The 16,003-nt window shown below is 35.8% G+C and overlaps 1 protein-coding gene across 2 annotated transcripts in view; it reads left to right on the plus strand.

The window, feature by feature from the left end:
* The window catches only part of VEGFC (vascular endothelial growth factor C), a 123,301-nt gene that overhangs the window by 64,519 nt on the left and 42,779 nt on the right, over positions 1 to 16,003 (plus strand). For both annotated transcript variants that reach the window (XM_006153387.3, XM_027773781.1), the window contains exons 2-3: positions 8,556 to 8,769; positions 10,227 to 10,417. In XM_006153387.3, the coding sequence (XP_006153449.1) occupies positions 8,556 to 8,769; positions 10,227 to 10,417 (405 nt within the window). The remainder of the gene's footprint in view (positions 1 to 8,555; positions 8,770 to 10,226; positions 10,418 to 16,003) is intronic.

Genomic DNA, 16,003 nt, shown 5'->3' on the forward strand with positions numbered 1-16,003 from the left:
AGGAGTTTACTTGAAATAGATACTTTCTTAAAATCCTAAAAAGAGAACTATTGAAAAATGCTTTCTTAAAATCAAGGACTGGCCCTATAAACTGCTATAGATGGCATCCTCAGAGAAATCAGAAAATACTTGCTTTGCCAGTCATTTAAAGTAAAAAGGAAAAAAAATCAATGAATGTTTCCAGATTATGTTTATTAACTTTCTACTCCATACAGTTATAAAATTGCCATTGCATTTAATTTTTCTATAATTTATTATTCTCAAATTACATGACTAGAAGTTAGGTGAATGTTTCTCTAGTCGTTTCATACTGGAACCCTTAACTTTGGGTATGAGTATACAGTTTGAAAGGAATATGTACATGTTCCTATATTAGCAATTCATTCCAAACATTTTTTGCAAATACTTTTATATTCTTTATATTTCTCCCATTTAACTCTTGCTATTTTTAGCATTTTTCAATAGTTCTCTTTTTAGGGAAGTTTTACCTACTAATACTACTTATTTGTTAAGTCTCCTTAGTAACAAACTGAATGGCGATCATTTTCCCGCTACTGGAGTACATATTTCTATAAACAACTATGTAACTTCTGTGGCCACAAAGAATCTCTAGAGAAAAAAAAAAACCAAAACAAAACATTCTTTTGCTTTGGGGTGTGTGTGGTGGTGGTGGGTGTATGAGTGGGAGTTGGTGGTTGAGGAAGTATCAATCTAACTGCCAGCCATTTGTAGAACCAAGTAAGGCAAGAGGCCTTGGGGTTTGCTTTTCAACAAAACATTAGTTATCTTAAGAAAACAAAAATACCATTATAATCAATAAGATTTGAGGTAAACTAGTTTAAATATTTTTCTAACATTTTACTTGGGTTTTAGGAAATTGTTATTTATAAAGCTATTCCATGCCATGAAAAATGAAAGGAAATTGATTTTGTCTGTCCTGTTCTTTGATTTACTCCTCCACTGAATACCACATGTCAGGGACAGAGTATGCAATAGGCAATGAAACAGCCATGTAGGAGAATAAGCAAGAGTAAATAAGCTAAAGAATAAATATACTAGTGGAGTATATTCACGCTGTGAATCAAGATACTGACTTGCAAAACTACAGCTAATATTTGGTATGTAAATTGAAACCTTAACGAATAGAAAGGTCACTCATATTGAAGGGAGCTTCGAAAAGTTAATGGAAAATTGAACTAGAGTATGAGTGTATTTTGGTGCAAAAATTCTGATATCTATGCATAAATTTTTTCATAACACCCATTTTCCATGAACTTTTTGAAGACCTTTTACTGCCAGGACAGTATAATTTTAAGAAAAGGAAAAGATTTTGCTAAGGTTTTAAGCTTGAAATGAGCTTAGAGTTTTGGAATTACCAAAATGAGGGCAGGAATGATCTGTAATGAAATTGGAAAAATATGGATAGTTAACAGGAGCCAAATCATTTAGTCTTAGTAGTTGGACTTTTTTTTTCTAGCACACTGTTTTTAAAAATTAACATTTCATCATTGTATATCTTTATAATGCACAAAATGGTTTTTCAAAATATGCACACAGTACATGACATTCTCTGCAGAGAATTTCACATTCTTCTGTCTGTTAAGTGTTCCTTCCTTTTGCCCCTGCTACTCACCCTCTACCATCCACTCCTCTCTCTTATAGTTTCTGGTATATATACTTATCCTTTTTACCATCATATCTTCAGATCTTTCCATTTCTACCATAGAGTGCAGACATTTGGTATGTATTGAGCAGGGATATGCTATGTATGTCTTTGAGAGTCTGTTTACTTTTCTTGGCATTAAGACTTCCATAAAGTGGGACCAGCAGTTAGCATACTGGCTATGTCGCTGGACTTCCATGTAGTTGACCACGGTTCGAGTCCTGGACCCGGTGGCTTAAAGTCATGCCAGGCGTGAGTGCATGCGTGCCCAAGATCCTGAGAGGAAAATGGAGGAGAAGGGATTGTGGCGTGGCCATCCACCATGGGGGGTGTGTGTGTGTGATTTCTCGCTTTCTGTCTCTCTGTCTCTTTTTTTCTGGCGAGTGCATGTACCCTATAGCAAAAACCTCTCCAAAAAAAGGCCCAAAAAGACTTCCATAAAGCAAATGGCAAAGTCTCATTGTCTCTTATAACTGAGTAGTATTCCATAGGATATTGGGTTGTGAGAAAAGTCATGAAGTATTTTTCTGTGCAAAAATGCATCCTGACTTTTCTGACAACCCAGTACATGTGTCACATTTTTTCAGCCCTGTCATCAGTTCTTGGACACTTAGGCTGATTCCATGTCTTAGCAATTGTGCACATGCTGCAGTAAACATGTATGTGTAAGTTTCTTTTTCAACTGAGTATTTTTCTATTCTTTGGGTAAATACCAAGGAGTGGGAATACTAGGTCATGTGGTAGTTCTATTTATCAGTTTTTGAGGAACATCCATATTGTGTTCCACAGTGGTTGTACTAATTGATGTTACCACCAGCAGTGTAATAGGATTCCCTTTTCACCACAGTCTTGCCAGTATTTTTCATTTTCTTACTTTTCTTTTCTTTCTTTTTATCATAGCCATTATAACTGGGGTTAAATGGTGTCTCATTGTGGTTTTAATTGCATTTCCCTTATAATAGATATTGAACATTTTTTTTCATGTGCCTTTTGGTCATTTGAATGTCTTCCTTGGAGAGTTGTCTAGATGGTGGCACTTCAAACTAGGATGTTTGCAGATGACATGAAGGAAAAAATGCTGTATTTTTCAGTCAGATTATTAAGACTTGCTGATAAATTATATTTAGGAGCAAAGGGAAGAGAGATACTAAGTGTAATTCCCAGACTCTTGAATTAGAAACTACTGAGGAAGTTTTAATTAGCTGTGTAAAACTGAGGAGGAAATGGGTTGCAAGAGGAAATTAATGGACTTTAGATAAAGTAAGAATGAGATATTGAGAAATATAATGGCAAATATCTCAAGGAAAAGGTTGGTGTAAATACACACAGTTGAGTCCTTCAATATCATCATTTTGGGGAGCATCGAGATAAATGGACATTGCTGGGAGCTAGTTATAGAAATGCATGTGGAAAACATTGATAAATAATATTTAATTTTGTCACCATCGAGTTAACTGTACAATTGAACTGGCTAATTCAGTCATATTCTAAGGTCTTGAAGCTAACTGCTGAGGAGAATTAAATGTTTGAATGTTGTCTGTTTTCAGTTCAATGGATAATTTCTTTTAGTGAAATTGTACACATGAATTCTATTTCTTGTTATAGAGCATTATGAATGTAAATATTTAATTACAGATGACCTTTAGAGGTCAGATCTTAAACTTGAATTATAACCTGGCCTAGTGTTGCACTGTCTATAAACTGTAATCTTAGCTGTAGGTTATAAAGACTGTTTGAATGTTTTATTCATGTAATAGGACGATACTTTTCCATTCAATATGGACTTTCATTCATCCACATGATCCTCGAACAAGTAGGAAGGGGAATGTATATGTATAAATGGTGAACTGAGTCTTCAACACAGTACCCATTTGTCTAAATTATGACTTGTTAGAACCAGGATATTTGCACCAAATACTTGTTACCTCAAGCCATCGGCATATTTTTAAAATTTCAGCTTCTTATATATATTTTTTCTTTATTCGTGACATTATGCACATGGACGTGAGAGAAAGAAAGGAATGAGCACCTCACAAGGTCTGGTCATGCCACAATTCCATTATTTCATTCCATTAGGTCATGAGCATTCGTGCTGACTGACTCACTGAGCCAGGGATTCACCACATGGGATCTAGCTTCTCTTGAGCAACACGTCACCACTGCACCATGAATCTTCTTCTCACAAGAAATATTTCTTCCTTAGCATTCATCCTACCAGTAATATTATTTGCAAAAATGCCTGCTGAAATATAAAAAGGTAACTGCATAAAGAAAGCATTGTTAAGTTAGATGCTTGAATAGCATACAAATGAGAAATGCATTATGGCATATTTCCCTAAAACCCCTGAGAGTGGACAATGGGTTGAGCAAAGGTGTTCCTAAAGTAAATAGGCAAGGATTTAGGAATACCTACTTGGCTTGGTAAGGGAGTGTCTGATTTCCCTAAAGTAAGTGGTTTCCCGAAAGCTGAGTGATATGATCTCAGAAAAACTTTCCAAATTCTTAATCATGAACTACCTATAGTAACAATCTTTAGTCATTTTTACAGCTTGCTTATTTAGTGAATGTGTATACTCAGTACACTCCATCCACCTACTACCACATATCAGACAGACACATACACATGCACACACACACACACACACACCTTCCATCACCAGTGTGGTCTAAACCCAGTATCAGAATGTAAGTAGAAGGACCAGCAGTTAGCATAATGGCTATGTCACTGGACTCCCATGTAGTCGACCGTGGTTTGCGTCTCCGACCTGGCGGCTTAAAACTCACGCCGGGTGTGTGTGCATGTGTGTGCGTGCCCAAGATCCCGAGAGGAGAATGGAGGAGAAGGGATTGCAGCGTGGCCATTCCCCCCTGGGGGGGGTGATTTCTCACTTTCTGTCTTTCTGTCTCTCTCTATCTTTCTGGCAAGTGCACGTGCCCTATAGCAAAAACTTCTCAAAAAAAATATATATGTAGATAACCAAATGAATTTATAAAGAAAATAATTTATGTTTTTGCCACTTTGAAATACATTCGTAAATGAATTTTAATTATAGAGACATTTGACAGGGTTAGTGAAAATGCAAAACTGAATTTTTGTGTTTTCAGTCATATTACTTCTGGTTAAGTAATTCAGCTTTGTTTTACCCAACATTGTTTCATAGCAACAAATTCCTTGCCCTGCCACTTTAGTTACTAATCTGGATTCTTTTAGACACAGAAGCACACAAGCAACAAGAAAATCATCTGGAATTCATTGAAATACACAAAACAGGCATGCCTTAAAATTTGCAATTCTTTGGGATAAATAAATCCAAGGAGCTGATAATTAACATTCTTAGCTCCTAAAACATATATATCGTTTCTCATTCATCAACTTCATGAGAGAGTAGAACTTGTTTACAAATAGCAATCTAGACCATTCTTGGACATATAATAGTCATTCAATAAAAGTAAAGGAATCATAACCTTCCCTCTTTTGTTCTTTATTTTAAAATTTTATTAGAGGTAGGTCTCTTTTCTGTATGTTTTACAAATATCATCATATTTACACATATCAACTTATCAAGAAACACTTTATTATCTGCATTTTAGAAATGGAGAGCCATATGCTTAGGACATCATTATTTATTAGGACCTCCAGAAGGCATATGGGCTTTATCCATTAATTTTGGGGATACCGGGTGATATAATGTGATATGAGGAATGAAGTAACAGACCAGAGTGTTGTTTCTAAAATAGTGGTCTCTGTGTAGAAGATGCATTGGGAGTGAGAACAGAGATAGAAGAACAATTAGGTATCACTTGTTATTTTCCACAATGAGGTAATTAAAGCATGAACTTCAAGAATAGCAATAGCAGATCTGGAGAGGAAAGCAGAGATGTCTTTCTGATTTCATTACCAATTGTCATTTACTTTAGTTCTCATGACATCTCTTACTTTGATTGAGATTAACTGGAAGGATTTTTAAGCGTGGTACCTCCATAAAGGTAGACAAAGATACCAAACAAAATTCAGAGGTCCAGAAAAAGACCCAGCATTCAAAGCCATGTGATTCACAGTGAATGGGTTTGTTCAATGCTATAGCTAATGGATGGACATTTCAGTAAATGGTGCTGTATCAATTAGATATGAGAAAAAATAGAATCTTAACATCTACATCACGTAATACTCAAAAATCCATTCTAAGTTTATTACAGATCTATATGTGAAAAATAAAATTATAAGACTTGTAAAGATAACTCAAGTAATATTTTCTTGGCTTTAGGTAGATAAAGACTTTTTTAAAGAACCACCAAATGTTGGGGACCAGCATTGAGCATAATGGCTATGTCACTGGACTCCCATGTAGTCTACCACAGTTTGCATCCCCTACCCGGTGGCCTAAACTCATGCAGGGCAAGTGTGCGTGCGTGCCTAAGATTCTGAGAGGAGAATGGAGGAGAAGGGATTGTGGCGTGGCCATCCCCCCCGGGGGTGATTTCTTGCTTTCTGTCTCTCTGTCTCTCTCTGTCTTCCTGGGAAGTGCATGCGCCCTATAGCAAAAACTTCTCAAAAAAAAAAAAAAAAAAAAAAAACTTCAAAAAAAAAAAAAAAAAAAAAAGAACCACCACCAAATGCACTAACCATGAAGAAACATTCAGCCATTAATGTTAATTAATTAATTCTTAACGTCATTAATGTTAAGCATTTTCATTCATCATGAAACACCATTGAGAGAGTGAAAATATGTTTACATACTGGAAGATGGAGAAATGTGTAACTCAGCATTCATAACCAATGTCATTATCTAATAGGAAGAAACATATTCTATAATTTCCTGCCTATTTTAGTAAACTATAATAATGTATGAAAATGATATTAGACTGTTTATCTTTTTTCAAAGAATTATTTTATTTAACTTTTATTTATTTATTTAATTTGACCAGAGAGGGACAGAGTAAGAGTGACAGCAAGAGAGAGGGAAAGTGAGAAAGCAAACCCCCAGACCCAGGACTCAAACTGCAGCTGGCCATGTGGGAGTCTAGCGCCCTTAACCACCATGCCACCTGCTGGCCCCCTAGACTGTACTTCTTAAAGTACAGTATAAAAATTATGTATGTCAGCATAATTTGAATTCTTAAAAGAAGTCATGAGGAAGACTTTCAAGTAAATGTTATTATAGTTTTTTAAGAAAAAATGTTGATTTTGTATTTCAAAAATTAGAAAGAGAAAATTGTAACTTGTTGGAATAAATGTAGACACTTGGGGCCAGACTACTGTGGTAACACAGTGCTCTGCAAAGCTGCCCCACATGGGAAGCCTCCTAGTTTGTGTCTGTGTATCTCCCTGAACATGTCAGACATGCACATGCTCACGATCTTGGGCTGGCTGAGGGCAGAGGGTGGGGGGAGGGAGGATCATGATGTTAGGACCCTATTGGGGGTGCCTATCTCTCTCTCTCTCTTTCTGTCTTATCTGTGGGAGAAAGAAAGAAAAAAGTATTTTTTAAACAGAAAATGTAGACTTTATTTCCCATCTGTGAATCCATGGGAAGGTGGGAGAGACATTTCCTACACTTTTACCTGTTCTCTGGTTGATTTCTCTGCTCACTAAACTTTGAGAACCAATGTCCAAAGTACAAGTTTACTTATGAGAGTCCTCAAAAACTATGGAAAATGCCTCTTAAAAAAGCAACTATGCATGGATTTTAGAAATATTTTGCATCAAAATAAACTTGTACTTCAATGCCATTTTTCCACACTCTTTTTAAAGTCCCTTCATATGTATTTAGATATAAAATCTGGGATGATCATGACAATATAAATAGTTGATGTTATATTTCACTTTGCCCATAAAGCTAAAAAAGTTTCATTTCCCTAACTTAAAAATATAATTTAGAAAAGAATGTTGTACTTTTTCTTAGATATAGTAACTATTTGACTATACTTTGGAATGTTCTACTTACTTGTATATACTTATACACACAATTAACTCTATATAAGCAGATTTGATGTTCTCTGAATTATTTCATGACTTTTTCATAGCAAGACCAATCATGATCACATTTTTTTGATATTTTGTAATTTTGGATTTGCCATAATATAAACCTTACTATGACACAGTTGTGGAAATCCTATTCTTCCTGTTATTATTTATTCTAAGATAGATCCAACAAAATTAAGGTTTCTAATTTCAAGGATTGTGCTTAGTTCTATTTTATTATACTGAAAACTAAAAATGCAAAGCACTAGAATGAATTTTAGTATAATTTATACATATACATATATATGGGTAATAAAAACTTGAATACATTTTTGAACTTATAAATTAACAAGTTATGTAAAAGAACTATAAATAAAACAAACGACCTTAAAATTATCTATCACTAGATGTTTGTTCTCAAAACCGCATATAGATTTTAATTTATATATAATAATATTTACAAAGAAGAGTTAAATAATTTAGGAGTGATTACTAATTAAATTGGGGGAAATAGCATATATAGCAGAGGTTCCCAATCCCTGGGCTGGTCCATGGCGTGTTGGGGACCAAGTAGTGGACTGGTGTCATCAGCCAACCTCGTCTGTGTTTGCAGCTACCCCATCCCCTTCACTGGCTTTGCCACCTGGGCTCATTGGATCAGTGGTGGTATTGGATTCTCAAGGGAGCACGATCTCTGTTGCTGTGTGATTGATTCGGTGAATATTGCGATGTAGTAGTGGTGGAAACAGGGTGCATGGTGGATGTAGTGCAAGTTGTCGTCCACAAGACTGGTGCCTGGTGCTGGGAGGGTTGGGAACTACTGATACATTGCATTAAACCTAAAGGTTTTTTAGTGTATCTGTTTCCAAATCCCTCAGTCTGGTAAGTCATTTATCTTGTATTATTTTGTCGTTGTTGTTTTTTGGACAGGCTTATGCAGGCAAAGATCTGGAGGAGCAGTTGCGATCTGTGTCCAGTGTAGATGAACTGATGACTGTACTCTACCCAGAATATTGGAAAATGTACAAGTGCCAGCTAAGGAAAGGAGGCTGGCAACATAACAGAGAACAGCCCAACCCCAATACAAGGACAGAGGAGACTATAAAATTTGCTGCAGCACACTATAATGCAGAGATCTTGAAAAGTAAGTACAGAAAAGAACATGTATAAGCCGCCTATATCAAGCCAGCAAAAGTCATGACCTGGTCCTTTAATTTCAGCATTGGTACCACTGAATATACCTAGAGGGCTGAAAATAAGGAAAGTAGAAAGTAAAGAATTATTTTCAAAGTGCAGCATTTCATGAGTTCACTTGTAGTATTAAGATGATTCTTGAAATATTATACCAAGATAGAAAAGCACATGCAAATAAATGCACATTTTAAAAATTGAGGTGATATGTAAAATGTTAAAAACATAGCTATGTTTTACATGCTGTATCACTTCAATCCTTTAAACATTCTGTATCTTACAAAATAATTGTACATAAATTTTCTTTCTGATTTGGATTTAGAAATGCTTCATTTATCTCAAAAAAAAAAAAAAAAAAAACAACACCTTTCAAATACTAGCTGTTCCCCTGCTTCTTCTGAGTGAGCAGGGTTAGGAGCCAATGTAATATGTAGTGTAAAGCTTCACCAAAAGATTATAATGTTCCATAAAATGTCACAGTATAAATTGACAGACTAACTTTAAAAAGTAAGTCCCTTTGATTGTTAGCTCTTAACCACTATAAAGGTATGATTCCTGTAAATTATTTTGAGAACCAAACAAGCAAAATTGCTTCATGGTTCAGTAACCAATAGTTGGTCCTTTTTGAACCAATTATTTGTCTGGTATTTTAGGGAAAATATGAAAAAGATAAACTAGAACACTTGGGACGCATACCATTTGTAATGCAGTATTTAAAGATTCAACAGTATTATAAATAAGCCACTTTGAGATAGAATTCAAAGAGAGAGCAAGAAGGAATAGGAAAGTTTGGCTTTCCTGAAAAATGTTAGTTCATGATACAAGTCCCAGCTGTTGGAAAATAACTTTGCATTTCATGTAGCTACTGCCATGACATTACCCGTAGTTGGCAAAATGCTGCCTGAAAATTATTTTTAAATTAAGTCCAAAACTGTAGCCATAGTCTCATATACATTTCAGTTTCAAAAGAAAAATGAAATCATATTGTTTACATTTGTTTTGAGACCACAGAAATAGTACATGCTATATAGCTAATGAGCATGACTCTCTCTCTGCACATCTTGTAAACATCCTTATTAAATTCCTATTTTCTTAAACAAGGAAAACCAAACACAAGTGCTATAGGATATTGGTGTAATTTTAAGAAAGCATAATCCTAATTTAGCTGGTTACATGGCTACAGAAATGAGTTATTTTATTGTAGAAAATATCCTTAGCTTCTCTGTTAAATATCATATCACATTGCTACTCACAGGGCAGTTCAGGATCCTTTGTACTGTTCCTTGAAATTTAGATACTATACTTAAATCTTAAAATCTGAAATGAGATGTGAGTGACTTCCAACTGCTGTGGGCTTTTTCCCCCTTGGTGGTTTCTATATAACTTATGGACTTCCCTATGACTCGACAGGTATTGATAATGAGTGGAGAAAGACTCAATGCATGCCACGTGAGGTGTGTATAGATGTGGGGAAGGAGTTTGGAGCAGCAACAAACACCTTCTTTAAACCTCCATGTGTGTCCGTCTACAGATGTGGGGGCTGCTGCAACAGTGAGGGGCTACAGTGCATGAACGCCAGCACAAGCTACCTCAGCAAGACGGTAGGTATCTCATATGTCAGCTGCACCCGAGGGCCTGTCTGTCAGAACCTTTCACTTTGGGAATGACGTACTTAAATTTCCGGGTCTGTAAAGTAACTTAGTTCAATCAGAGTTTCTTGTATTTTCTTTGGGGCTTGAGGTGAATTTTTAAAATATTTTGTTTTTGATGTTACAGCATCACAAACTACGTAATTGATGCTTTCTGAGCTGTGTTCATATAGTGGAATTGAAGCATAGTAGAGCAAATGATAATACACGTATGTGTGTATGTGTGTGGTGTGTTGATCTTTAAAAGGAAACAAGAAAATACTTTTGAATGTTTAAGTCTCTATACAGAGAGAGCACAAATTATATATGAAAAATACATCATTACATGTGCATGTTCTATAAAACAGTGGGATAGTTTGGAAACACTGCGCAAATACACCGTTCATTTAGAAAACAAAGGAATTAATCCTGACACTAATTCTCAAATATTTTTAATAATCTATAAGCCGTTAGATGTCAAGCTTCTTGTAAATAAAACAAGAAACGTCTCATGACCAGCAGATGGCATAATGGTTATGTTGCTGGACTCCCATATAGTCGACCACAGTTCGTGTCCCAGACCCAGCAGCTTAAAACTCATGCAGGTCGGTTGCAAGTGCATGCATGCCCAAGATCCCAAGAGGAGAATGGAGAAGGGATTGTGGCATGGCCATCCCTTCTTGGGAGTGATTTCTCAATTTCTGTCTCTCTCTGTCTTCTGGCAATCACACATACCCTATAACAAAAATCTCTCTTAAAAAAAAAAATGTTTCTCATTAAGTTTGACTGGGATCAGGGAATTTCAGAGCTGACTCGCAGACCTGCATTGTAGTTCTGTGGAAGAGGAAGCTGGCTATTTTTTGGAAGACATACTCATGTACTGACAGTAACCAAGGCAGTGATGTTTGAAATCATGTGTGCTTCTGGCTTCTGCATAGAAAGGTTTGGAGAAGTCTAGCCCTGTGTGGTAGGCTGATGACAACTTCTTCCTGACTGACAAAAATGTGGTTGCTTGAAGGGCTTTTCCAAGATGTTTTGAAATTTGGACTAGCATAGATTATGTCTACATTCAGAACTGTCCTTTGACTTAGAGAATAAAGTGAAATTGTTCCAAAAATATGATGTTAGATATGATTTGTTCAGTGCAGTATGCCAGTAAATTAGCATTTTAATTTTATACAAACTTTAGCTGATTTACCTGATTTCCACTAATAAAACCTACTCTTATTTTAATGGAAATGAAAATGAAAGTTAAGATTATTGCCTCAATTCTTTAAACTGCATTTTTCCTGTCTAGTTGAAAATGTCTAAAATTTTTTCTTTAATGCTCATTTAGACTCTGAATTTGGAGACATTATCCTAATATTTAACTGAAATTAATAGCCTTTTGTAAAATAGTTATATTTCTTTATACTATTCACACACCTTAAGACACAAGCCATTTGTATACTAAGATTTGCAAGAGGAAACAAAACAAATTATAAGCCCGACTGTTCTAGTCACCTTGCCCTGGCTTCAAATGTGAAGATAAAATTAGAAGAGGACATATATCATTCCTATTATTATCATAGTTATTTAAACATAATCCTAAGTAATTTATTTTCTCATTATTTCCTAAAATGATCACAAGATAAAATAGGGTTCATTCTAGCTAGTGTTAGCAAGGGAAGCAGTATGGCTCAATATATGTATGCATTTAGAAAGTTTGTCAGTAGAATATATGGTGGTGAGGACAAGAGAACACTTGAGTGACAAAATGCTACTATTTTGATGAAAGAATACACAATTACAGTGTCAGGTCATGGTAAAACTTATCCTTGTTTTTTTTTTTCTCTCCTAAATCTTCATCAAGCAATAATTAAGAAATAGTTCATTAAGAACTTATGTTTTGGGGCCAACAGGTGGCATGATGGTTTAGGTGCTGGACTCCCACATGCGGTTTGAGTCCCGAACCTGGTGGCTTGCTTTCTCACTTTCCTTCTCTCTCTCTCTCTGTCTCCCTTTGGTCAAATTGAAGAATAATGATAGTGAATAAAATTAAATAAATAATTCTTAAAAACAAAACAAAACTTGTGTTTTGGAGCCAGCAGGTGGCATAGTAGTTAAGGTGCTGGACTGTCATGTGCCTGGCCATGGTTCAAGTCCTGAATCTGGCAGCTTGAAACACACTGGGCGCCTGTGCATGAGTGCTTAAAAACCCAAGAAAAGAATGAAGGAAAAGGAATTGTGGCATGGCCATCCCACTGTGGAGTGGTTTATCACTTTCTGTCTCTCCCACGAGTACACATATCCTTTAGCAAAAATCTCTCAAAAAAAAAAAAAAACAAACAAAAAGAAAAACCTTACTTTTTTTTATTGTATACTATTCCAAATAAAATATTACTAATTTAACAAGTTTTACTGGGTAGTTCGAATTTATGTTATCCTAACTCTGTAGTAGAATCAAATAGAAATATTTTTGTCAGTAAGATACTTTCCAAAAGGTAACATTCATTTAAAAAACATATTAATATTTAAAATGTTGCTGCTTTTATATTCAAGTCAAACTTTACAAAAATAATTTTGTATCTCTTAAGGGGGGAGAAAAGGCATTTTTTAAAGGGAAAATTAATATGGACAATTTTAAAAAATCAGAACTCCTTTAACAATGCGTATTTTGAAATAATCCTGTTAAACAATATGACCTGTGTTCTAGATTATGTTGTTTATTATTGTGGTATTTGATATAAATCAAGTATCATTTAGTTTAGCTTCAAAAGGTATAGATATACCAATTACATTTTACAAGTTAAAGGCTATTTTATCTTTCTAAATGGAGAGATATTGGGGCCAGCCATTGCATGGTGGTTGAGGTGATAGACTCTCCCATGTCCCACCACGGTTTGGGTTCCAGACCTGGTGGCTCAAATATCATGCCAGGTGTGTGTGCATGTCTGCCCAAAATCCTGAGAAGAAAATGGAGGAGAAGAGATTGTACCATGGCCATCCCCTCAAGAGGTAATTCCTCACTCTCTTTTCCAGTGTCTCTTTGTCTCTGTCTCTCTGGCAAGTGCATGCAACCTATGGCAAACTAAAATATATATATTTTAAATAATTATTTTGTCAAATAAGACAAGATGTACCTAGTTAGAGTTCATCACTTGACATTTCAGAAATTTCATATTGGATTTAATTATTAGACGTTATCTTATTTTCAAGGGGCCATATTGTAAATATGTATTTTGCTATTGGGATTTTCTTGTTTTAATTGTTAGTTTCTAGAAATTTATATTTGGGATTTTTCTTGTGTTAATTATTAGTTTCTTGATATTTACAGTTGATAGTTAATTTACTTTCTTGGTGAATATCAGTTACCAATTGAAATATTCCAAAGCTGTTTATTCATTACTAAGTCCTTCCAAAATTTTATTATGTCTAATTGTGTTAATATAGAGAAAATATTTTAAAATAAGTCTTTTTTAGAAATTTCTAAAACTTTATTGCTGGGATTTTTTAAAAAGTAAAATATCCCAAAATATATCTCCTTTAAGTGCTGTTGCTGGAATGTTTTGTATATTAGTTCAAGAAGCTCTTTTTAATTCTCCCATAACATGTGACTTACCCCCCAAAAAAACAATATACCAAAACCACTGTGACCAGGACCAGCATATACCACAGTACTTATGTCACTGGATTCCCACATGGCTGACCGTGGTTCTAGTCCCAGACCTGGTGGCTTAAAATCGTGCTGAATGCATGTGCATCCGTGTTCAAGGTACCAGGAGCAGAATGGAGGAGAAGGGATTGAGCATGACCATCGCCTCTCGAGGGTGTGTGTGTGTGTGTGACTTCTCACTCTCCCTCTCACTGTCTCTGTCTCTCTCTCTCTCTTGCTCTGTCTCTGTCTCTCTCTTTCCAGCAAGAGCACCCGCCTGATGCCAAAAAAACATCTTAAACAAAACAAAATACTCTGGCCTTTTAGTTCTGGTCCTTCCACCCTCTCACTGACTTCAGCTGAGATATATGAATCATCTTGGACATTCCCCTTCTATTAACAAATCCAGTCTGTCACGAAATCCAGCACTCATTCCCCCTCACTCCCAAGTGTCTTGAATCCACACACCTACTATTATAGCAGTCATCCATGATGGCTTAGATGCTTTTTCCAGCTAATGAAATAACATTCTCTCCGTCCTTACTTCCATTTCCTTTCTTCCTCATTTATTCTGTAAATTACCCCTAAGCAGGGTATTTTGAAAAGCACAAATCAAATATTGTCAGCCTCCAGTATGAAGGCCTTTTTATTATTTCCCAGAGCTCTTAGACAAGACCAAAGTCTTTATCACAGCCTCAAGCTCAGCTGTCTGGCCTCTGCCTTCCTCTCCAGTATCATCTAATGTAATGATTCCTTTGACCTAGCTATTGTGCTTTCAGGCTCTAGGCTTCCTTCAATTCCTGGGCAACCTCATGCTCACTCTCCCCCAGGGCCTTATACACACCTTTAAGTTACCTGGCCTGCTGGTCTCCTTTTTTCTAAGGCACTTCAGATTTCAACTCAAGTATCAAATGACTCAAGGAAGTCTTCAGAGGAGCTTCGTCAGACCTCCTTAGATTAGTTTCAGTATTCCTGTTAAATGCTTTATAATTCTTCATGCTTGTTATCCATTACTCTTCCTGTAGTGTATAATCACATAGTTTATAATCATTTAGTCATTATTTGATTAATGTCTGTCTGCTTTGTTTACTCATTATCCTAGTAGCTACCACAGAATTAATTTATGAACCCCTTTTAGAACCATATAAAAACTGTGGACCCAGAAGAAATTAAGGATGCATTCACAGTATTTCCTCCCACAGTTTCAGGGAGTTGCTTTCCTAGCCCTTAATCCTTATCTGTTGAGCCAGGTTTTTAAACTTCTGCCTTGTAGATTAATAATAATAAAATAGTTAATTAACTAACCTGTGTATTTTTTTTTTAAGGTTTTTGCCACAGGGTGCATGCACTTGCCAGAGAGAGACAGAAAGACTAAAAGGAAAAGTAAGAAATCACTCCTGCCCCCCCAAGGAGAGAAGGCCATGCAGTAATTCTTTCCCCACCATTCTCCTCATGGGATTTTAGGCACACACACACATACACCTGGCGTGATTTTCAAGCCAGCAGGCGTAGGACTCCCACTGTGGTCTGCCACGTGGTAGACCAGGATCTTTACCACTATGCCACCTGCTGGCCCCACATGTGTATTTTTTTAAATAAATGAATCCTTTTACCAAAGAAAAGTTATATACATTCTAACATGATGTTTTAAAAAATATCTCTTACTTTCACAATTCAGGGGGAATAGCCTCCTTCCTCCCCCATTCATTAGTTAATATGAACAAAAGCCAGTTTCCATTCGTCTTATTATCAGTTTATGAAATACATGAGGACTTAGGTGTGGACTGAATAGATAACAGGAGTACCTCATGGAAACTTTTAACTTAGAAAACAGCAGATTAGTACCTTGTTAGTAAGAAAAAGAAGTTCAGTCTTCAGCTACTATTAGCGGTTTTTCTGTGACCATTGTATATTTATTCCCTACA

This window comes from Tupaia chinensis, unplaced genomic scaffold (genome assembly GCF_000334495.1).
Source record: "Tupaia chinensis unplaced genomic scaffold, TupChi_1.0 Scaffold000373_1, whole genome shotgun sequence".
NCBI classification, from domain to species: Eukaryota; Metazoa; Chordata; class Mammalia; order Scandentia; family Tupaiidae; genus Tupaia; species Tupaia belangeri.